Source organism: Plectropomus leopardus, chromosome 6 (genome assembly GCF_008729295.1).
Source record: "Plectropomus leopardus isolate mb chromosome 6, YSFRI_Pleo_2.0, whole genome shotgun sequence".
NCBI classification, from domain to species: domain Eukaryota; kingdom Metazoa; phylum Chordata; class Actinopteri; order Perciformes; family Serranidae; genus Plectropomus; species Plectropomus leopardus.
The window spans coordinates 33519763-33544934 of record NC_056468.1 but is presented as its reverse complement, the minus strand read 5'-3'; the positions used below and the strand labels follow the sequence as shown (position 1 = coordinate 33544934).

Genomic DNA, 25172 nt, shown 5'->3' with positions numbered 1-25172 from the left:
GGAGGCTTCCTCTCTGGTCTGTTTGGAATTGGGGGGCAAGACTCTGCTCCTGCAAACTCAGGCCAGCCTCCACAAAACCAGCAGCAGAGAAGCCCATCTGGGCGTCAGCCTAATCAGCAAGTGGGCAATAGACAAAACCCACAACAACAAAACAAAGTCCCTCCACAACAGCCCCCAAGTAGTCCAGGAGGGATGCTCACTGGATTTTTTAACAAAATTGCAGATACAGGCACCCCACAGTCCACAGTGGGGGGTCAACCAGAGCAACAACAGGCACAAAGAGCAGGGCCCAGGACTACGCAGCAACAACCTAATCAACAAGGAGGCTTCTTTTCTGGATTATTTTCAGCAGGTCCCACTCCTCCACCACAGCAGCAGCCACCTGTTAGTCATCCAAACCAGCAGCAACCCCAACAAGGTAACAGACAGCCTCTACGAAGGCAAAACCAGATACCACCACAACCTGCTACCTCTGCACCAGAGCAGGGTGGACTGTTGTCTGGTCTTTTTAATAAGTTAGCACCTACAGATAATGCACCACAACAGCCCAACCCACAGGCTGGGTCTCAGCAGGGAAATAAAGCAAACAGTGCTGGACCTAGTCAATCTGCAGGTCAACAATCATCTCAATCCAGTCAGCAAGGAGGGTTCTTGTCTGGTCTGTTTGGTCAGACACAGCCTCAGCAGCAGCAGCAGCAGCAGCAGCAGCAGCAGCAGCACCACCAGCCTGGTAAAACGGCAAGTCCTCAACATACAGCAACCCAACAGCCTGCTCAAAGTGGGGGCTTGCTTTCAGGTATTCTGAAGCTTGCATCTGGTGAAAATGTACCGCAGGAACAACAGTCAACTCAATCTACTCAGGCAGGGCAACCAGCAGTTAAACCCACACAAAATCCAGCCCAGTCTGAATCAGGGGGATTATTCTCCGGCCTGATGAACAAAATTTCAGGTACTGTCGAACAGTCAACATCACCTTCTGATCAGGGGAACAATCAAACAGCACAGCAACAACAACAGCCACGTGCAGGGCAGGGCCGACCACAGATTCAGAGAACTAAACCAGTAGAGATGCATTCTTCCCAAGATGGGGCCACAGACAAGGATTCAAAAGGTCCAGCTCAAAAAGGTTTCCTCTCAGGTCTTTTTAGTGCCACAGAGGAGACATCATCAAAGACACAGCAGCCATCAACCCCTCAGCTTGGGAAGGAGGAACCAAAAACCAGCGCAAGTAGCACATCTCCTGGTTTGTTATCCAGCATTTTCAAAACAGGCTCCAGTGACAGTAGCACTTCTGCTCCTGGAAAGGAAACTGAAAAAGGCCTTCTTGATCGTTTACTTCCAAAGAGTAAGGAGGATACCTCTTCAAGTACAGCAACACTCACAAGTACTGTTGTTACTCCAGTTGTTGATACCCATAAAGAACCTATGCAATCTCATGCTTGGCGAGATCCCACAATTTCCCCAACCCAGTCTTATCTTGAGGAAATACAGCGTCTCTTGTATGGGACAGCAAACGAGTATGGTTACAAGGATCTTTTATACAACTTTACTGAGCATGGTGTTATTCCGCCAGAGCTCTATGAGCATCAGTGTCTCATAGAAGCTCTTTTGTGGCAGCAACTCAATGATTATGCCCTTGCTGAAGCCCTTGCCACTCAAGTTCAGGAACGCTCCCAAGCATGCCAAGGCAGTATACCATCAGCTGTTATAGCACCTCGTTCGGAAAATCATATGTGGTTAAATCCTATGGAAATGGACATCAGCAACTTCAATGTACCCTCCCATCCTTGGAGGGATGCTGCTGCCCAGCTCTTTGAAAGCAGAAACCGCTTTCTTGAGCAAGATGAAGATCTTGTTTTGTTTGACATGACTTGCAGAGACAAGAAACCATGGAGTAGCTGTGATCATTTGAATGATCTTGATAGTAAAAGAAAACCTTGGATTGTTGAAAGTTGTGCTCTGAATCTATCCATGGAAAAAACAAAGCCACGGTTAAGTAGATGTCATTCGCTTGCAGAATGCAGTGCACAGGAATTCAGCAAAGTAGTGGAAAAAAGTGGTGTTAGTAGTGATCTAAAAAATGAAGACTTTGGTTTGAAATCAGCAACTGAGTTTTTGAAACGACTTTCCACAAAAAGGGGTCCAATGGATTTAACACGTGGTGCTATGGATTTAAGTAGGTCTGCAGGAGCGACAAGGGATATGGAAGATGAAATGTTTTATGAGGATTCTGAGTGGTATCAGCAATGGCTTTCGCTATTGGAGCAAGGGTTGTGGTGGCCAGCCGAGGCTGGGGACTGTGGATATTGTGTTTATACAGATGAAGAATATATTTATTCACTTTTAACTGACAGAGCTGGTCGACACCTTTATGCCTGTGCTGCACCAGAGGATGTACAAGCGCTAGGAAATATCACTGAAAATATTGCTAATATACTGAAACAAGAAAAGGACAAAGTGACCCTTTGTGGTTTTAAAATCCCTCTCTGCACTGAAGATAAGGGTCTCTGGTTTCCAGGCCAGCAATATAACAAGTTAGTGCTTTCAGATGCACCCATGGACCTGACTTCTGCCCTTAGAAAAGGTGAAAAAATAATGAACATGAATTTGGAAAGCTTCTCTCAAATGTTTCAGGAATCTATATCTTCTCAAGCAGAGCAGCCTGTAGACTTCACTGTGTACAAGCTTAAAAAGATTAAGATGGAATCAATACCAAATAGTCACAGCTTTAAGGAGGAGCCGATGGAGGCAGCTGATCTTACTTTAAATACACTGAAAGGGGGGCATGGAGGGCCATACTGGAAGAATCAGGGGATAAAGGATGCTTTTACACCCTCACCTGCACCGTCTCCAAGACGTCATTCGACACAAATCCCTCCAAACAAACATTACCCGATTCCTGAAATTAGGATTGCTCATGTAGGTGATACACCTGCAGACCCAGCAAAACAAAAGTCAGGCTCCATATTTTCAGCTGTTGGAGGGATCATTGGAACAGCTTCTAATACCGATACAAGTAAATCTGATTTACAGTCGCCCTCAACGCAAGCTACATCATCATCAGTCTCTGGCAAGGTTTCAGAGACTAATAATTCTGGAAATCTTCCTGGGACCCCACCGGCTTCAAAAATACCAGGCTTGGTACCAACGGGAAGGAAACTGCCTACACCACCAACTGTAACTAAAGCTTCTTCAGCTCTTCCAGCACAGACAACTTCTGTTAGGAGTTTACCCACTGTATCTACTTCAACTGTGGCCGGGCCCTCTGTTCCCTCACAGATACCCCAGCTTGCAAGGCAGCCATCTGAGGCAGGCAAACCCAGAGTATTACCACAGGCAAATACAACTACAGTCACAGGCATGTGTGACATTAGCAAAATCAGCAGTATTTCACCAGTAGAACAAACATCCCCCACGCTTCCAAAGCTGCCACAAGATTCATCTAAAGAAATAACACCTAAGTTGCATATCCTAAACGACACCTCAGTTACATACAATGACGCATACCTCTATAAAACAAATCAAAGCTTTGGCACTCCTTCTGACCCTTTAATAGGCAGTAAAGTCCTAGATTTTTCTGCCACCATCAATAAAAACAAAAATATCAAAGAAAAAGATTTAAGAGATGCCAATGTTGAATCTGTACAAGAAGATAAAGTTGTTGACTTTACAAAGTACAAATTAAAAAGATACAAAGAGAAAAAGCAGATGGATACTGAGGCAAATGTGGACTTGACTGACAAGGCAATAATTGCTGTTGATCTTACAAAACAAACTGAGGAAGAGGAAGATGAACGGCTTGATTCAGAATATCCCACATCACAGCAAAGTCCAAGACTTTCACTTGTGGGAACAGTTTCCCAAGCCAACTATAGGCCAGTCAATCAACAAAGCATATCACAGAGAAAACTGTCCTATCCAGAGATAAGAGTTGACCATATCTCTTCTACAGTGCATAGCCAAAGACCACCGGCCTCTCACAGTACCCCTATAACTAAGACAAATCAAACTGATGTTACAGCCTCTGGCAAAGGTGCAACAGACATTTCACCCAAAACATCTCTGACATCGTCTGACAAATTACCAAAGAGTTCTGACAGTAAAGTAATGTTAGCAGCAAGAAGCTCTTCAGGTATGACTATTTCTAGTGAAGTGTCCAGTCTTGATGGAGGTCACAAACAGACTGCAGAAATTGAATCGCCTGCATGTACCACACCACTGGTAAGCCCTGTTTTGAAAAAGCAAGTGGACCCTCAAGGACAGCAACTGAATTCTTCATTCAACATGCATCCTAGGATTCATCAAAGCCCACCAATTGTTACAACTGGTTTAAGTCAGCAGATCCCTGTTGAAAGTAAGAGAGATATTTTTACACCTCCTTCTTATCAGTCTAGTGGAAATGCTCAGCAATATCAGGAGACCACAGCACCAGCAAACTCAATTAAAGCTACAATAGATATGTCTGCCAAAACAACAAAAAAGCAGACTCCGCAAACTGTTGTGCTATCAAAGGATCCTGTCATTGAGGCACTGTCATTGACAAAGAGAAAATTATTAACTTCTGAGGAGGTAGAAACAAGTTCCAGTCCTCATGAGTCTATTGACTTGTCATATAAAAGGGGATCAATGGTGCCTCGTGTACAAACAACAGAGGATATTCGTTCACTATCTGTTGAGGAACATCATACGCATACTATCACAGGTATTCAGGAAAAATGCCCTGTTCAGACAAGAGAGATTGCATCTGGTAATAGGAGGCCATTGTTACCAAGACAGCAGACACTTTTAAGTCAGTCCTCTGAATCCCTTGAAATTTGCAAACCAACCCATCAAGCCACAGCACCAGCCAATACAGTTACGGGCACACTAGACATGACTTATAAATCTTCTGCCAAAATGAAGGACGTAGTTTTGGAAGTAAGAAGAACTGACACTCCTAGTGAAGCCATACCACTGATGAGAGGCAAGCCAAGTGCCCGTGAACTTGCAAGGAAAGATTCTGTTGGTGTACCGCTAGTTGTAGATATCCCTTCTCCAGGATCTCTTAGTGACATAAAGATCAGCTCCCCTGCAAATGCACAGCAGGGGTTTGAGAAAAAGACTCCAGGCCACTCGGATTCTATTCTATATCAACAACAATATCCGCAGAGAGAACCTGGTGTCTTTGCACAGTCAAATCACCCAACTTTACAGTTGTCAGTCACTGTTCAAACACATCAGGCATCCACTTCAACAAAACCTGACACAGCTGCAGTACTGGATATGTCACCTAAGCCATCCCAAGTGACACTGGGAAAAACAATGCCAGAGTATGAGTCCACTCAAAATGAAGCAATTTCGCTTGTTAATAAGCCAAGTCCAAGAGCAATTGCCAGAAAAGATTCTGTTGGTGTTCCCCTGGTAGTTGAATCAACACCACTGGAATCAACATGCCCGAGGCAAACTCAAACCTTGATCCCTGTGCAAAAACAGCAAACCCTGGATAGAAATATACTCCCTGTTCTGCAGCAGCCACGTCCCAGCATTATGAAAGTACAGTGCTCTAGTGTAAGTGAAACCAATGGTGTGCCAGAGTCTCCTATCAAACCTTTTCCACTTTCTACAGCTCCAGCAAACTCTGTTAAAGGCACATTAGATATGTCAACAAAGCTATGTATATTAGACACAGTGCTGACTTATTCAGATCCAGTATCACTGGTAAGGACAAGGCCATCAAGAGATTCTGTTGGTGTTCCACTAATTGTGGAAACACAGCCCTCCCAGGAACAACCTAAAAGACAAAACACACAAGTAGTGTCACAAGAAGAGGTGCAACCACGATTTGTGCACAGTAGATCTCGAGAAATAGATCAAAGAGCATCAGCACCTGCCAACTCCATCAAAAGCTTCCTAGACATGTCTCCACAACCACAGCAGAAACAATGTGAAACAGCTCCTGATACCTTGTCAACAGGAGTTTTGCCATTGGTTAAAAACATGGCAACTGTAACAACAAATGGTTCTGTTGGTGTGCCACTCCTAGTGGAGCATGCTGCCCATCAACAAGGAACATACCCCTTGAGTGGAGTCAAAACAACTGAGACACTGCATAGGCATATATCCTCCTACCACAATAATGAGGTCTTTTCTGGTTCAAGGATCACCTTTAAGGACACATGCCAACAAAATAAGCCAATGGACTTTTCTGCAAGAGACAGCCTTACTACAACAAGCATTTCAAGTAATCACACTGAACCAGATGATGGAAAGCCTGTGAATTTTACTAATGTCAAAGCAAAGAAAGAAATGCTTGAGAGAAGACAGACTGGGAGGCAATTGGAAAAGAAAACAATACAGGGTATTGTTGACTTAACTGTGGATCCTCAAAATAAAACCACAATTGCTGGTCTACAAGATGCAAAAGATCTTTCCTTTCCTTGTATATCTTCTCTGTCTCAAAGTACTCTTTATGACCAGCAGCAATATGCAACTCAGCCAACCATTAAAGAGGTCAAGGAGGATACAGCATTTTGTCAAACTCAGAAGTCACCACAACATGTGGAATATTCCACTTACAAACAGGCCACAAACCAACCTGGAATACATAGCAGAAGGCAGTCAGTTATAGGATTGAACTCTGCCTCAATGAATACTTCAGTTTCCTCTTCGGTGCCTCTTCAAATGAAGATTCAGCCTCCTCGGAATTTAGCTTCCCAGGCTATACAGGACAGTGCATCTGCAACATTCTCACTAAACAGTGCATATCAACAGGTTGTAGCCAAGAAAAATGATACATTGCCTTCATACGTTCCTCAGCTGCAAACACAACATTCAGTCCCACAACAGCATTACCAGCAACCTAGTGTGGAAATTGGTTGGACCTCATCCATTGCTAGACCTCAGCCAATGTTGCAAAGACAAGATACAACTGTTCAGCATGAAACAACCCGTGGGCCCAAAATTCTTATCAAGCAGCCAACTGTGGAGAGCTCTGAGAGCATTGAGGAAAGCCCATCATATAGTGGAACAATGACTAGTAATGGGCAGGCATTGCCTCCTTTTTCCACTCAGCAACTGTATGGAGGATCCCAAACAGCTTCTACCCCACAGTCTTTGCCCGCTTCGATTATTCAGCAGACTCATGATAGGCACAAAACTGATCCTGCCCCACAGTCTTTTAATGTACAGGCAGTGTACAGCAATGTAACTACAGATTACCATGCAAAAGGACCTCTTCAGCTCTCAAAAACGCCTGATCCAAGTCAATGCCCTGTCACTATTCAGCAATATCAAACACCAACTGTGCATTCAAGTACTGGGACTCCAATTCAATATGTTTCAGAGGTCAGTGCCATTGTTCAGCCATATCAAACACCAACTGTGCGTTCAAGTACTGTAGCTCCAATTCATCATGTATCAGAGGTCAGTGCCACTGTTCAGCAATACCAGACACCAGCTGTTCCCACAAGTACTGTGGCTCAAATTCAACATGTATCAGAGGTTAGTGCTGTTATATCACAACCGACCGCAAAACATGGCCCGATGCCTGTACAACAAGTAAAAAGTAGTCATCTGAACCAGGGTTTCGGAGCTGAAATTCAAAGGCCAGATGTATCTCCAACACCAGCAGGATCCACTTCAGTTAAGGGGTTAATTTCATTGTATAGTGGTTTTGGTTCACAACCCTTGGTGAGTACAAAACCAGCTACTGTTACACCCCATCAGACTCCAATTGTGTCCATACCTTTGGACAACAGAATGCAAGTTACTCCAACGCAGACTACTGCTGTCAGCCATGTTGCAGTTACTTCTGAAGAGAAAACGGCTTCTCCATTAAGCACATCTCCAATACGCTGTCATGTTGAAGAGATAATATCCCCACAAAGTCCTGCTGTGAAAGAGACAGTTGATTCAAGCCCACAAATGCCTGTTGTGTCACCTTCTCTGCCTAGCACACCAGCACTTGTAAGTGACAAAGGTGACTCTGCTTTTAAATTACCTGCCTCCTCACCATCTGAATTATCCAACAATCAGTCTGCAGCCATGCACACAGAGTTGGCTCCGGCACCATCACAAATGATTGAACAACAGTACGAAGTAAAAGGTTCCGTTTTAAGTGGTGTGAGCCCTCAAACATCCTCAGTGATATCATCTGTGATCTCTCCATCCAATGTGTCACCAATGCATGGTTTTAAGACTATTGGTCAAGATGGTGAGCAACCACCGGAAACATTTATTTCAAGCCCAGCAAGAGAGACATCAGGGAAAGAATTACCCCCTCCTGAATCTTCATCACTGGAAGTAAATCTCAGTAAAGAAGGTTCAGTAGAACCTTCAGAAAAATTGTCAGAGGTTACATCTACAGCGATTACCAAAGAGGTAATCACAGATGCTATATCTGAATCAGGCATTTCACAGCAGCAAGGTTCAGAAGAAATCAAGCAAACCATATCTTCAGAATCTGTCAGCACTGGATATGGTGAGGTCTCTACCGTATCTATTGTATCACGGGACAAAACCAGCCATCCGATGTCAATCTACATTGGCATTAATAACTCAAACGTTCCTGCTGTTGATACAGAAATTGAACCAGGTGAGCCAAAACCTTACATTAGACTACCCCATATTTTTGTCTCAGCAGCAAGTTCACCAGAAGAAGAGACAGATGAATATGAGTTAAGTGAAAAAAGCAAGCCCGAAGTGCCAGAAATCAGTGCTTCTGAAGATACCACTTCCACTGTATCACCAGTTCCAGGCGATTCTTTACCTGGAGATATTGTTGCAAAGTCTGATATACCTGAGGACACTGGGGCTAAAGAAATCTGTAGCAAAAAAGCAATCATTGAATCAGAACAGGTCAAGACTGATGCAACAGAGACTACAGCAGATTGTACCCATGCAGGTGAACATGACTCACAGCACATCCTGACCAAGAAAGAGTCAACCACAGAAGCTACCGTCTCTGAGACCGAAGTAAAAGCAGAGACCACTGAGGCTCGTGAGCAGCCATTTGAGCTGGCTCCCAAGGACATAGAATCAACATCTCCAGACATAACACCATTGGAAGTAACTAAACCTCTCAGTGACCTGACCTGCCAGGTGGAAAACACAACTTTAGTGCCAGCACTACCACAAGGTGCTGAAATTCTTGAAGAGTTAGCCCACAAGGATGAAAGCACAATTTCTGATGTTGTATTGCCTGAAGACGTTGATAAGTTGTCACTCAAAGAAATGCCCTCTGCCTCAGATGTAAAATCACCTGAAGAAGTTCAGTCTCTTGATGAGTTGTCGCTGAAAGAAATGCCCTCTGCCTCAGATGTAAAATCACCTGAAGAAGTTCAGTCTCTTGATGAGTTGTCACCGAAAGAAACACCCTCTGCCTCAGATGTAAAATCACCTGAAGAGATTGAACAACTTCATGACAAATCTGAAAAGGATGCCATCTCATCTGCCCCTGAGCCAAGTCTGGACAAACCTCCCACAGAAGAAATCACAACCTCCAAGGAGGAAAGTGTAGATGTCAAGGTTGATCGACCTGAGGCTGAACAGCCTAATGAACAATCAGGAAAAGGGATATTTTCTATGTTTGGTGGCTCCACTGCAACTCCAGAGCAGACATCCTCCCAAACTGGATTATCAATACTTGGTGGCATTCTTTCTGGCCAATCTACCAAAGACACATCTGGCTCAGGATTACTCTCCATGTTAAGTGGGTCAAATGCCCCATCTTCAACCGCATCCAAAGATCCACAACCACCACTGCCAACCCCACAAGAGACCCAGGGAAAAGGCTTATTCTCTATGTTTGGTGGCTCCAGTAGTCAGCCCCCATCTGGCCCAAGAGGTCCAACCAGTGGTGGTGTGCGACCCAGAGGTCCTCCACCCAAAGAACCTCCAGGAAAAGGCCTGTTTTCCATGTTTGGTGCATCTGCACCTCAGCAACCACCCAGTCCCAGAGGACATCCTAGGGGTCCCACACCAAGAGCACCTTCCACTGGATCTTCTATATTTGGTGGAATCCTCCCAGGTTCTACTACAAACAAAGAAACTCCTGGTGCAAGTTTGTTTTCCAAGTTTGGAGGTCTTGGTGCCCAGTCCCAGACTGGACCAAGGATGCCCCCACCAGGACCAACAGTTACACCGCCAGGACCCAGAGGTTCAGAACCTGCAGGAAAAGGTTTATTCTCTATGTTTGGTGGACAAAACCAGCAAGCATCAGAAGCACATCCAGCAGCACCTAAACCAGCTGAATCTGAGGGTGGTTTCAAGGTTTCCTCTGTGTTTTCAATTGGTGGGACTTCTGATGGTAATAAGTCTAAAACTGGTTTTGGTCTATTTGGTATGTCTTTCATGGAGGAAACCAAGACAGAACCAGAAGCAACTGTTCCCGTGAATGAGGAGATTGCCTCAGAAAAAGTAAAACCCTCAGACACAAAAGATTCTTCAGACGCAGCCAAAGATCACCTTGTTGAGGCTACAGAAAATGTACCCTCTGAGCCCCAATCTACATCAGTAGAGCAGGCATGCCAAGATGGTCAAGATTCAACCTTGGAAACCAATAAAGATATCCCTGAAAATTCTGTTCCCCCAACAGATTCACATATGGAGGTGGACAAAACAGCCACGATGCAACAACAGCTTTCTCCTAATGAAAATGCTTCAGCTGTAGTTGAAGCTTCTATCACAGACATGCCAAATGTGACCAGTAATCTACTTGAGAAAGAGACAGTGCAAACTGTAAAACTAGAAAGTGAGGAACCGTCAGACACCCCAAATGAATATAAAGAAATGAAAGATACAGCAGCTGCTGAAAAAGAGGTTGAAATGAAGGGCACAGGTGATGAAGCTGAAATAGCTACACTCAAAAGCACATTAGAACAAACTGATGTGGTTGGAGAGGAACATGGAAAGGCAGTTGTTGAAGGAGAGATAATTCCAGATATAGAAAAACAAACTAAGGAGCCACTTAGAGTTGGTGATGAAGAGCAAACAGCACTTACAGATGTGGAAAAATCAATTGAGGAGCCTTTGAAAGTTGTTGGTGACAAAGAAGCAGTTGCTGCAGATGTGGAAAAACCAACTGAGGAGCCTTTGAAAGTAGACGATAAAGAAGAAACAGCAGTCGCGGATGGGGAAAAATTAACTGAGGAACCGTTAAGAGTTGTCGGTGACAAAGAAGCAGTGGCTGCAGATGTGGAAAAGACAATTGAGGAGCCTTTAAAAGTAGACGATAAAATAGAAACAGCAACTGCAGATGTGGAAAAATTAACTGAGGAACCTCTGAAAGTTGTTGGTGATGAACAAGCAGCTGTTGCAGATGTGGAAAAATCCACGGAAGAGGCGACTGTAGCCGATTCAGTAATAGCAATTACAGAGAAAACTGCTGCAGAATCCGTGGTGGGTGAAGTTACAACAGAACCAGCAGTTTCAGAATCAGTAAAACCGCTTGAAGAAGACCCAAAATCTGTATCTGACGAGACTGCAAAGGAACCAAATGAGGCCAAGTCAGATCCTGCAGAGGCCAGTAAAGAACCTGTAGATGGATTAGAGAAACCTGTGGAAAGCATTAATTCTGTTGCAGTGGCCCCATCATCAGATGAAGAAAAAACTGTTGGTAGCAACTCATCAGAAATCCAGACATCTCAAGCTGTGGAGCCTCCTACATTGGGACCTGCTGTTCCCTCACCACAGCAACAGCAGCAGCCCAGACCAGGCATGGTCAGGCCACCTGGACCACCAGGACAAAGAATGGGAGCACCAAGGATGGGAGGGCCTCGGATGGGCGGCCCAAGAATGGCAGGCCCAAGAATGGCAGGACCAAGAATGGGTGGTCCAAGACAGCCGGGACCACAGAAGCCCCCTGAACCAGCTCCATTTTCTGGCTTTATGTCTATGTTTTCTACCCCAAATGCCCCAAGTAAAGCACCAACTGTTGGTGGATTTTTTTCAAGTTCACCTGGTTCATTTTTTGGGTCATCACCAGCTCCTCGTCAGCCACAGCCACAGCAACAACAACAGCAACAACAGAAAAGCTCATTTTTTGGACTTCCGAGTAGCATTGCTACAGAATCTCTCACCAGTGACCTATTTGGTATATTCAAAGGTCCCGAAGCAACAAAACCAGAGGAAAATCAGCAGTCTGGCACAGAGTCAGGACAAGGTGATCCTTGTGCGGAAACGGTCTCTGAGAGCACTGAAAAGACAGATGCAGAGAAGACAGCTTTATCTGGAGATGAACATGTCAAAAGCTCTGAAGACTCTGATGTCCCTGAAAAGGGATTAGTGGAGGAGGCAGAACGAACAGACAAAACAGAGGCAGAAGAAAGTTCTCTGACTGAATCCACCACGAAAACTGCTTCCCCTGAGGACGCAGGAAATGATGAGCATGCCGAGCAGAGAGAGGAGCCAGATTCTGCAGTGTCTGAAAAAGAGGCACCATCCCCGGCTCCTGAAACCAAGGGTGTGTTTGAAATACCAGGACTGTCTGCCTCTAAATTTGGCTTTATGTCTGTAGCTGCTGAAGGCACGTCATCTATTGGATCCCTTTTCTCTGTGACTCCATCTCCAGCAGCTGATACAAAGACAACGCAGCCACAACAGACAGATGGTGGTCTCTTTTCTGGTTTTAAAAGCCTTTCAGCTGGTATTTTCCAGGATGAAAAACAAACTGGAAAGGAGGAACCATCATCTGCTCCGTCTGTGTTTGGCATGAAACTTGGCTCAATGTTTGGGAGCTCTGACCCTCCCAAAACTGAATCTCCCCCTCCGGCTGCCACAGTTCAAGCTGAGCCCCAGAGTCCAAAACCTACAGAAGAAGTTTGTGATCCAGAGTCTGAGAAACTTTCCCCAGGGTCTGGATTAACTGAAAGTGCAGAGGCCAGTGATACAGAAGGACCAACAGAAACTTCAAAAACAGGAAGCTGTGACACTTTAGCACAGTCACCACAATCCGGCCTCCCCTCTGACCCAGTTTCTCTTGCAGAAGGTTTGGATAAACCCCAGTTAAAGATCACAGCATGTGAGGCAGATAAGAAAGAAGCTGATACACCTGACACTGTGCATGCAGATTTGGACACAGAGCCACCGAAGGACCTGTTGACAAAGGAGGTCGCAAAAAGGCTAGTACAAATTGTATGATAAATGGTGTTGTCCATTTATCATGCTAATGTTGACAAATGTGTAGCTCCTCGCTTGTCTTTTCCCATGTAGTTTTCTATCAACCTGCATTTGAGATGAGTAGCTTTGTTGTTGCCTTTGTTTCTCCTTTCCCATTACTCACCTTACTTTTAAAGTCCTTGGCATATTGTTAGAATTAAACATTTTTAGATTTATTTCAACTTAGCAAATTTCTGGTTTAGAACATACCGCATATCCACCTAACAGCCACAAATACGTACCGTTTGGTGAAAATTTGATTGTAAGTTCATCATTAAAGTAATAGTAAAGAAAATTGACCTATCGACACTTGGGTCACTTTGGACGAACACTTCACGTGCTGCCTAAACTAACAATGGCAGCTGTTGGTTTGAAACACATATCCAAAGATGCTACATAGAACTTTTGGGGACATAAGCTTTAAAGATATAACTGCATACATTTAAATAAAACTGCAGGAAAATCAAATTTTTGTTATGCTTTTCTATGGAGGTATATTGTGTAGCTGCAGAAAAAATGATTGGCTCGTGTGTTTTGAGAGCGGGGCTTAGCGATAGGATAATTATCTTATCCGCACCAGTGGTGCTCACCATGATGTGAAAATGTGCATGAGCTCTTTTGGACTTACAGCACCGCAGTAATCGCTTTCCTGGCAATGATGGAAGTGCAAAGAATGAGGAAGCCAATGGTCTTTATATATTAGTGTTTCACTTGTGTGGCGTGTACAAAGCCCCTCCTTCCTCTGTCCCCTGCAGTTCTCTGAATTATTCTCCGAGCCTCAGCCAATTTGTTTATGTGAATTAAAACTCTGATAGATTTATGATGGGGTGGCAGGGCACACGATGGAGGCAGGCGGGACACTGAAATAAAAGGACCAGTGAGAACTAATTTGGCCCTCAGCCAAGACAGAATAAATCATGCCAGTTAAAGCACAAAGACACTTTCATTGTTAGCAGTCTCAATCATCCAGAAGCTACTCTCTTTTTCAGTCAGCCACTTCCGATTTTCATCAAGCAGGTTAAGTGCATCCCCGCTGCTCTAACAGGGTTTTTAACCTTTAAGTTTCAATCTTATTAAAAATAATTGTGATTAATGTGCATTCATCAATATATGGGACATACATTATTAGATTCTGTAAATGCACTGTAGTAAAAGTAGGTGAATCAAAAAGGTTATGTCTGTATCCTGCACTCACAAGCAGGCTTTTAGGCATTCAGAGCTGTGAAAAAGTGTAATAGCTGGTCTCTTAATTAACATGTCATTACTGCTTTAAACATGCAACAAGACCGCTCGTCTGTGAGGAGGCTGAGGACCTCCCCGCGCTGATAGCAGCCCTCGTGACGTGATTGAAAAAAGAAATCTGCTCTCAGCTTTAGCTGTTCAGCTTACCATGCAGAGCCCTGTTAGTTTCCCTTGTTTTGTGTCACCTTGTTACCTGGATCTGATGATAATCAGCTTCTTTACCCAGAGTTTAACCTCCAGTTAATGTTTTTAAAAATGAATTGCTTTGTTCCAAAATCACTGCCTGCCATTCAAAGTTAAAACTGTTTTTAATGATATCAAATAAAATGTGTGTTATTTTATAGTAGTTTTCCAATTATTTTGAGTTGGGAAAACTAAATTTCAAGTTGATTTCCTAATTGTTGAATTTTGGAATAAAACCTTTAGATTCTGCAATTATACTTTGTAGCTTCCCCAAATTATCACCATTTACCATTTCTAACTAACAATTTTATATTCCTACAGTCCACCGGACAGCAGTCGCTTTGATTCATCAGGCAACCTCAGCCCAGCCAGCTCCCAGCTGAGCTCTGAGCCTGAGGAGCGCCGAGATCCAGACTCCCGCCACCCCAGCGCCATGCGTCCCCCTCCCACTAGCCAGAGGTCTACCTGGGATGAGGAAGAAGAGGACGAGGAAGAGGTTGAGAAAGAGCTGCATCCACTACCAGAGCCTGGTTCCAACAAGGATTTGAAGGACTCTTCTGTCATCCTGCCCAAACCAGTCGTGGACAACAGTGATAACAAGAGTCAGACTAAAATCAGGTATGGAAATAAATGTAAACATCTAGGTTGACATGATTAAAGAGAAACTACGGCCATTTGAAAAATTCATAAATGTTATTCCTGTGGTTTTATATGGTTCAGAAATATTACTGAACATGAAAAGTTCCGCAATATAGAGTGCTAAAACTCAAATTTGTAATGTTATAAGGATAAAAATCTCTGGCTTTTCATAGACAATAATTGTTGAGAGATGTTATAGATGACACAGAGAGCAGCCATGCTTAATGTAGGGGTACATTTTCTGTTTCAGAACTGAGATCATAACAATAGAACAAAGCTCATTTGGGTATAAAAGGAAAACAAATGTTTTGTGGGTCTACAAGTTCATTGTCTATGAAGCAGCTCCAGACTTTATACCCTGAGACATCAAATGTTTGAGACTCTCTGGTTTCTGGCTTTGACAGAGAGTAGCTCATGTTCCCAAATATTGACTGAACTTTCCTTGGCCATGGAAATAACAAATTGGAATTCTTAAAATATTTTGTGTCCTTCTTTAAGTAAAAAATATGTCTTTTTTTTTAAACAGAGCTGTGTCAACTTGGTTTTGCAATAGAGTGAACACAACTTTGAGAGCTAGCTGGTGGGAAGGCAGTGAGGGATTACATACTATCATACAAAGTGCTAAAAGGTTAAAGACAACCTGTTGTCATTGAAAACATAAATGATGAGAAGAGAACTTTCCCAATATCTTCATCTAAAATATAAACTTTCCCAATGTGCAAATGGGCCTTTTTTTAAATTTTGTACTCAAATGTCTCTTTATAATACATGTCCTTCCAGGTTTCTTTACTCTTTTCATGTTCAGCTCATCTGAACACTAAAAACTGGAAATACCATAATACCACCATACGGAAACACCATAAGAGTGACTTTCCTCTTCACGCTGGATATGAGTATTTAAGTATGTCCATATTGTACATGCAGTAGCAACTCCTACTAGGCACCTTACGTTGCTGCTCTTTGGTGTTGGGTTAAAAAGAGAGAGTAGTTAAGATGCACTGACAAGGACAGGGAGGTTCAGGGGAGCTGGCAACTCAAATTTTGGATGAAAAAGCAACTGAACTGAATGACCCTTACCTCTGGTTCACACTGGACACAGAAGCTGCCTGCTTCCTCTCGGTGCTCATGATAATCAGTTGGGCTGTTTACACTGAATATATCACGTCTGCAAACTCTGCAGCAATAGCTTCAGCATCTGGGCTATTTCTCCCCCGAGTCACAGGCATGAAAACACACTAAAAATCTGTTATGAACAATATAAAGGATATATTAGATATGATATAAATGATCTGATTATCAGAAAGTAGAATATGCATCCCATGCTTACTTATTTCACATTTTTGTCAGGTGTTTCCAAACAGAGAGTTAAAGAGAAAAGCAGACGCACGCACGCACGCACACACACACACGCAGGATTGTGTAGTTGCAGTCGCAGTTATAATTTGTACCCTGAGAAAAAAAAAACATTGAACCCTCAGAAAGAGCGACTGGACAGATGTGCAGTAGATGTTGTAAAGAAAAATAAAATTAAAGTAGATGAGAAATTGATAAATAAAGGGACAAGAAAAAAGAAAGGTAAAGAAAGGTTTGCACAGCAACAATAATAGTAACAAGAACAGAAAATGTTACTATTGTAATAGATATAAAAATGTAATTTATGATCGCATGTAATATTGCATGCATTTTTTGTAGTTCATATGTGGAGAAAACAATCATATGTGTATATTAATAGTGGAAGTATGACTAATAATAATGGCAGTAGTAGTTGATGTCGAGTTGGACCACAACATCAGCACAACCACAACCACGATCCAGGCTCAGCCACAGGCGGGACCCTGGCATCAGTGCAACCACAACCCTTCACATTTTTGATTATTTTGGTCTTGAGGCAATAGTCTGCTGCTTATTGGAAAACATTTTTTCTCAAAATGAGAACAAATTTTGTCACCCATCACTTCCACTGGTAGCGTGTTATATTATCTGTGATGATTACAGCCAGTAAACACAGTCCGATCTTCATCAGGGCAGTAAAGTATTATTTCAAGACAGACAAAATCTTTTGACTGCAACATTCAGTAAATTGATTTAACTTTCATATTCATGTCAGCTATATTCTTGAAACTTTTCCCTTTGAACCTGTTGATTGTTTTTTGCCATTACTCTTCTCAGTTTCTTCGAGGACGGCCCTCCACCGTGCTCCCCATCCAAAGTTCGCTGGCTGAAGGCATACAACAAAGTGAGAGTACAGCTCCTTGAGGTAGGAAGCTTGTACACCCAAATGACTCTCTCTCTCTTTGTCTGTTTCTCTTTTTTCCACAGTCTCTTTCTCTCTCACACAGATTCAGATATACAGGCACACATACATCGCTGTTTCTCTCTGTCTTCTTCTCTTCTGTCTTCTGTAATGTTACTTTCTCTGCCTCTTGTCCCCCTATGGGTTGGTTGAGTTTCCAGTCATGCCACAGCAATTTGCACCAATTTTGTGCTCCTTCAGGATTTCCACTTTGATCTGGTAAACCTCTTTTGAGCGAGGGTTTCTTCAGATCCGACTATCACTCTACTGTTACAGAAAGTTTTTTAGTTCCAAGCCATGGGAGCGTGACTTAAAACCACTCCTCGTATTAAAGCAGCAGCCTCCGGGGGGTAGTTTGCAGTTGACCGTGGTGTTGAGGTCTGTGGAAGTACTGCAAATGTCAAAGCTATTTGTGGTTTGTCTGTTGTAGCTTTTCCTTTTATTTCAGTGCATTTTGTTTAAGTCATTCTATTAACGAATGACTAACACCTTGTGTGCATTTCCTTATAGAAAAAAAGTAATATGTTGAACTGTGCTGCGATCATTCACCGTGCCTCAGGTTGTTCCTTTCTAACAGACTCAGGAGGTCTGACTTTGTTTTTCAGTTAAGGTTGTCTGCACAAATGATAAAAAAATAACATAGAGTAGAGTATTAAAATTAACTCAAGGGCTATGCGGGGAAAAAAAAAGTGACATCAATTTTAAAATTACATGACATTGTAGTAATTAGTCACGGAAAATGGTGTTGCGTGCTTGTGTGTATTAATGTGATTTATTTGCACGTGACAACTTGCACAAAAAGTGTTTAATACTCCGTGTCTGTGGAGAGAAAGCCTCATTAAACACATCTGATGTATACAGTAGGTGTAAACTCCTGAAAAGATGTAGATTTATTTGTAATCTAATCGTCCCACAGTGAAAATGTGATCCTCTTAAAAACTGAAAAGGGTGGGGCTGGTTGATTTCGGCTGGGAACTTTTGTTACATGGTGATCAACATTCAGAGGCAGTGCTAAAGGCATAAAAAGCACCAAAATACTTTAAAACACCTATGACTCCTTTTCTTTCCTTGGACTCTCAGACCACTTTTTCACAATGGACAATCCACTCTCAAGTCCATTTTTATTTAAAATTACAATCTGCGGACACGAGCGCTTAGACATCTCATCAGTTTCTTTGGGAGTAAGAAAACAAATGAAGCACTGAGAGGAAATAAATCTCAAGAGATTTCTGAAAACATAGACTGACAAATGACATAAGCTTAATTCAGTCGGGCTACAAATAAATAGGAGGACAAGTGAGTTCAAGGGCCTGTGCCGGCAAGCATTCACATTACTGAAGTGTCCTTGAGCAAGACACTGGATCCCTGTTGTCTACAGGCTCACCATGTAATCTGACCTACCTGGCACAGGGCTGAAAGAAACGAGAATTTCCCAACAGGGACCAATAAAGTGTTAAATTATTTATGGCTGTGCTCTCAAAAAAGACTCTCTGATAGCTTAAACAATAAACCTGGTGGACTTTCTGTCATGAATCCATCGCTCTTCTTAAACAATCCCTCTCAAGAGGTAAATATCACCTCAGACAAGCGGCTGCTCTGTTGTGAGACAGATATTTTCAAGGTGATGGGTCGAAAACACAGAAATAACGATGGCATTTACTTACCAGACGGGGATGGTCTGAGGACAAATGCTGTTGAGCTGCATTATGGGAAATGTATGATAGTCAGAGTGTCCTTGTCTATGCTGCATCCATTGTGACTTTTCATGTCTCTGTGCCGACGATAGCCGAAGCTGGAGGCCTTGTGTTTTGGGGTTGTTACGTGCGTTCGGCACATTCTTGTGAACACAATATCTCAAAAACGCCTGAAGGGAATTTCTTCAGATTTTACCCAAACATTCACTTGGACTAAATGATGAGCTAATTAGATTTTCATGGTAATAGGGCAAAAGTCAAGGTCACTGTGACCTCATCAGTCTCAGTCTTGTGAACACAATATCTCAAAAACACCTTGAGGGTATTTCTTCGAATTTGGCACAAACGTTAAAGAAGACTCAAGGATGAAGTGATTGGATTTTGGTGGTTAAAGGCTTAGAAAAGTTTTGAAATTTTGTCCGTAAAAATGTGTGGGAACCCTGAATTGATTGAATAATCTGTTACAAATTAGAACAGTATTGCATGCAACACTTGATACTTGAGTTTTGATTTGTAGATCTGAAATTAAAATGTTTTTAATGTTTATTGTTTTTTAGTTTGTTTATACAACCACAGGTTTTATTCATATTAAATTATGACTTTCTTTCCACATTCAGATAGATAGAAAGAAAAAACAAGCACAAAAAAAAGAAAAGCAGAGCAGTCATGGTTACAAAGACATCTGTCTTTATATATCCAGTCTCTTCAAGTTTATCTGAAAACAGGTCTGATAAGCCCAGTATTCACTGCTCATGTACTCTCAGCAGCAATATTTACACAAACTGTCTTACAAATAAGCTACTCGAGTAAGGGAATATATAACAAATTGGTGGTAACATCAGTATTAGGTTGATTTTAGAGCTAGTTTTCAGAATTTTCCGCTGCCGGGTGGGGTTGGTCTAACAGAACAAAGAGATTTTATAAGAAGACCACCTCCTCGTTACAGGTGAAGGTGCTCCTCTGCTGCTGCTGCCGGCCACTGTGGCACAGATCTGAGAGAATAATTAGCTCCTGCAGTGCTGCGCTGCTTATCAACAATAGATGATTTCTTTAAATGCCACCTTTTGATCTTGTTCAAGACCCAGCGAGGAGGGCACAGCACCTTTCACGACCAATTACACAAGTGTCCTTCTGTTCTGTGCTCATTAGGCTGAGCTCTCAGGAGTGCACTTTGGAGGTTTTGTGTGTGTATGTACGCTATTTTTTCAGTTTTATTTTTTAAGTGTAGCTTATCAAAGCTTTTTTAGGTCAAGGCCTAGGTTCTGATAGATATGGAAAAACAGTTATCAGTCATCAGAGAGAAGAAGTGACTGGTGCAACAAAAGATTTAGCTTTTGCTTTCCAAAGCATTTAGTCTTTCATTGTGAAGCTCACCTTCCTAACTGTTGAAATGCACTCATCAAAATGGTGTTGAATGTCTTTCAGCTTCAATTCACCAAATCAGGTTTTAGTTATAATACAATAAAGAGAGAAAGTTGCTTTAAACTGAAACAAACTCTTACCGCTCAATAAGTACATTTACATGGACAAAATATTCCAGTTTTTTCACCTCACTCTGAAAAACACATTATTTTTACCAAGCTGTAAATATTTCTAATGAAAATTACGGTTCCACTAATATTCCCGTTTACATGTAGGCTTGCATACTCTGATCAGTGTACATGATGTTTATCTCTTCAAAACATGGAAAAGTGGAATAGAGCGCTAACTTTGCCCTGTTTCCCTTTCCCATATTTGAAATAATTAATATCAGTGTGCATGTAAACATGGCCACTGTGTTACCTTCACTCTTTGTTTCAGAGGCTAATTACCATAGAAGGTATTGTAGGTGTATTCAATAAGCTGAATGTTGATTGACAGTTTAATTTTTGTAAAAAGAAAAACACCAACTGAGCCAAGACCGTGGGTGCTTACATAAAAGAAAAAGTCAGGATAACTTTCGGGGGATGGGGGTGTGCAAGTGAGAGGTGCAAAACGACAGATCTGACATGGCAAGCACGATATACAAAAGCATTATTCATAAAAACAATAATGTAACACAAATTTAACTTGTGCCTACATAAGGAGACATCTTGTTGTCAGACATAATATCTTATATTACTGAATATGTTATTGCAGTTTATTTATTTTAAGTTTAGAAGGCGGAGGACAGATCCAGTCATTTGTCGTCATGTTTCACCATCAGCACAAAAATAGTCTTTTTGTCTCGACAGTGATTATACAAACACAACTTTCCCTTTGTTTATGATCAGGGTGACATCGCTGCAGCCGGTGGCAGGTGTGTGTGCTCACACTGAAATAGTACATGCTGTAGTCCCCCTGCCGACCACCCCGGAGTACAAACAGTCCAATAATATCCTTTTAGATATAAAAGCTGTCATTGGTTTTGCGATTGCTTTTGTGATATTTTGATTGTTGGACAAAGGTGGCATGTTATCCGTGTATGCTTGTGCATTTGCAGAAATGTCCAGGTGGATTTGGATTATGTTCATTGAACAGAAAAATCTGATTTTCAGATTTTGTGTATGATCTAGGAATGACCTGGTCATTAGTGGATTAGTGGGTTTTTTCGACATTGAGATTGGAGTTGGGTACCGAAACTCGGTGCTACTTTGGCAGCGGTTCTCATTCAACCAGTACCAGCTGGACCAAATTATAATGCAGATTTCAGTGCCTCAGTTTGGTGCCCCATTATGGCCATAGCGTGAGAGTGTGTGTGTGTGTGTGTGTGCCAGTGATGGTGACAGGCAAATTTCCATTACAGATTTGTGCAAAACTTAAGCGATATTTTTAAAATGTTGATAAAAACACAATGACTGTGTTTCCATTGAATGACTTAATGTGACTTTTGCTCTCATGATAATATTTCAAGAAGCATGGCGATGGATGTTCAACACATTAGCAGGTTTATTTCTATTGCATCCACCAAACTAGCCGTCATTATTTCCATTGAAGGTGACGTAGCCACGTTACGGGAGAAGTCATGAAAACGCAAGTCCCTTATATGTGGGAGTGGCCACGTATGAGGGTTTATCATTATTATTTTTTGGTCTTGTCTGTCTAGTAGACTGATTCTGTCCTATTGTAAATGCATTTCAGCTCTGAGGGGGTGCGATCACCTCACTAAAGTGACTAAAGTGAACCTCAGTAATATTGAGGGAGGCTGCAGTCATGATACTCTCTGCCTTAAACAGCTACTGTTGATGGTACATCTTGTCCTTGTTAAGTGGTATACCAAAACAACAAATTTGTGTGACTCTATGTCTCAATCCACTTTCTGAAAATGAGGCATGCTCAAGCACTAAAAAAAACAACAGAAATGAAAGAAAAAAAAAGAACAAAACAGTTATGTTCCAAAAAACAATAGAAAAAGAAGATTCATTTGAAATGTCCTAATTTAAGTTGACAGCTGCTGAAAAATTGAGTAGGAACTTTGGCTGGTATGGCAACAACAGCCGTCTCTGCTGAAGGCATTAATTAGAAATTCGAGTACCGTTTTTTGAAAGTTTCAAAGTAATTATAGTGTGTCACAGTCTGATAAATAATAATAAAAAAAAACAGTTTTTACCCAATCTCTGGCAGACAAGATTGGTGTTATCATAAGCCCTGAACACCATGAGATAGGACATGGGTTTGGGCAACATAAAGGTCTCGTTATACTTCTTACATCAGCATCTTCTATGAACACACTTCAAAGAGACTACATTTTAATTATCCGAACCTTTTGGATCGCCCTCATCACACCCTGTTTAATCATTAACCCCGTCATCTGTGTGTTACTTGCAAGAAACAAAACCAGACAATGTTGAAATCTCTCATCAGTATAATGTATCGTGAGATGCAGCATTTGTTGAGGTACGTTCACATTTTAATCTGTGAAATCTGTCACTAGTTAAAAACTCACAATTGCTGCCCTTTTCTTGGTGCTTTTGAGCCTTTATATACTGCAGAAAATTCTGATTTTATTGCTAACATTATTTGTCATGACAATCTACAGTGCAGTTTTTTTCAAAGCTTAGCATTTTTTAAATGCAAACCAATAGTTTGTTGCTTTGGTCTGAGTCAGTGGATGACTTTTTAAACATCTCAGTGAGTTTCCTTTTTGGTATGCAGGAAAAATGTAAGCGAACAAACACGCATCACAAAAAACCTTGTGAGAACGTTCACTCTGCTGGTTAGAGAAAGTAAACAAAGGAAGAAGATCTCAATTACCAAAAAAGAAGCGTATTTTGTAGCTAGTCCAGATCAGACATGGAAGTTATTCTCCCTCTGGTTGTCAGCAGCTGTCAGCCTGAAATGGTGATTTTTTTTCTCAGTAATGTCTCAAAAAAACAATAAATGCTGTTCATGTTACAATGTCCATTGGCATTATTTTTCCAATCAAGCTGTGGTGGCAAGCAAAAGTTGGTAAAATAGTTTCCCAGGGGAGCCACAGCCATAGCATCATGTGACCAATAAGCGAAAAATTGTTGCAGTTTTGCAAAATATGGCTTTTAAAAAACACCAGACATACCACCTCATGCAAGTGTAAAAAGTTTTTTTGTGATAAATGGGAGTTGTTATTTGTTTTTTTCCCGAAATGGACTTGTCTCCATTAGGTGTATTTTATATTTGTAATTTCAATTTGCACAATTTGAGGGTTAATGGAAACTTGGCTGTTGACACCAAAATGGCTCAACTTTGATGTTAAACTTAGGTAACACTAACTGTGTGATGCCAACAGTTAGCCCTGTCACTGTGTATGTGACTTTATCCCTGGCACGTAGCTCCGATCTCGCAGCAGTAGACTCACGATAAACATATAGAAAGAGACGGGCTGATCGAATCAGTACGTTGTGTGCAGCTCTAAAGAATCAAATCCGGTTAATGATGCAGTGATTAGACAAAATTGCAAGGTCACGCAAAATTTATGGGGATTGGCTGAATTTACGTCATTTGTTTCGATCCCAACATTACAACATTGTGGAGGTGCTGCAGGGTACGGCTTGTAGTCAGGTCAAGAGCTCAGATTGCGTTCCTACCAAAACTTGTTTGTGACCAGATTGAAATCACTTATTAATCACTCCAGTGCAATTCCTTTGTAAAGATATGCTCTGGTTAATTGTTACAAGTAGGAGAACAAACTAATCCAGCTGGACTAAACAATGCAGGTTAAAAAACACCCTCATGTGACTTGTGCCTGTTCATTCTTTCTCCAGTAGTTGAATTACAAAATTATAGTCCCCACACTTGCATCCCTCTGAAAAAAACAAGTTCAACATTCTGATGTAAGTTTGCAGCAAGCTATAGCATGCACTGTAAGTTCAGAATACATAGACAGAGCGTCTCATTAAAACGAGACTCCAGAGGACCGAATGACCAGAGAAATGGAGACATAAACGAGAGCTTGTCTGTTTGATTTACCCCGCAGTTTCATTTCCCTACAAAAAAGCAAATTTATCAGAGAAAAGGTCCCAGTTTTGGACATGCGTGACAGAACTGGAGCGATTTAAGCATGAGCTGAGATAGAGGAGGCAACTAAGGGATATTACACATGACCCGAAAAGCAGGGCAGTGTCTCGTCTTCTCCTCACAGCAACAGAAAACACTCTGAAGACAGAGTCATTAACATGAATATTACCACTGCAGACGGAGCACGGAGAGAGAGCGAAGGGAAGGGGTGGAGGAAAGATGAAGGGAGGCATCAAACTCCAAGACAGACTATTATCACGTCTTGATGTGTGGGTTTGCTGCTTCTGAATCAACAAATGTCGACACAATGCAGGTTGTCTCTGTGCTTTTAAAAAGTTTGATGTAAAAAGCAGGACTCTTTTTTTGGCAACTTTTCATCTATTCTGCTGCAGCTGCATATTTGAGTTGTATAGTTCTTTTATTCGTCATCTGAAATCTATCTTTGATCAACCTGTAGAAAGTTTGAGGTCGTGGTTGGAATTTAAGTTGAAAAGATTTGAATTGTGGCCACTTACAATAGCGTTTTTTTGGACTAA

The 25172-nt window shown here is 41.9% G+C and overlaps 1 protein-coding gene across 1 annotated transcript in view; it reads left to right on the top strand.

The window, feature by feature from the left end:
- The window catches only part of LOC121944715 (protein unc-13 homolog B-like), a 190629-nt gene that overhangs the window by 67347 nt on the left and 98110 nt on the right, over positions 1–25172 (top strand). The window contains 2 exon segments of the mRNA XM_042488604.1: positions 14881–15177; positions 17368–17455. Coding sequence (XP_042344538.1) covers positions 14881–15177; positions 17368–17455 — 385 coding nt within the window.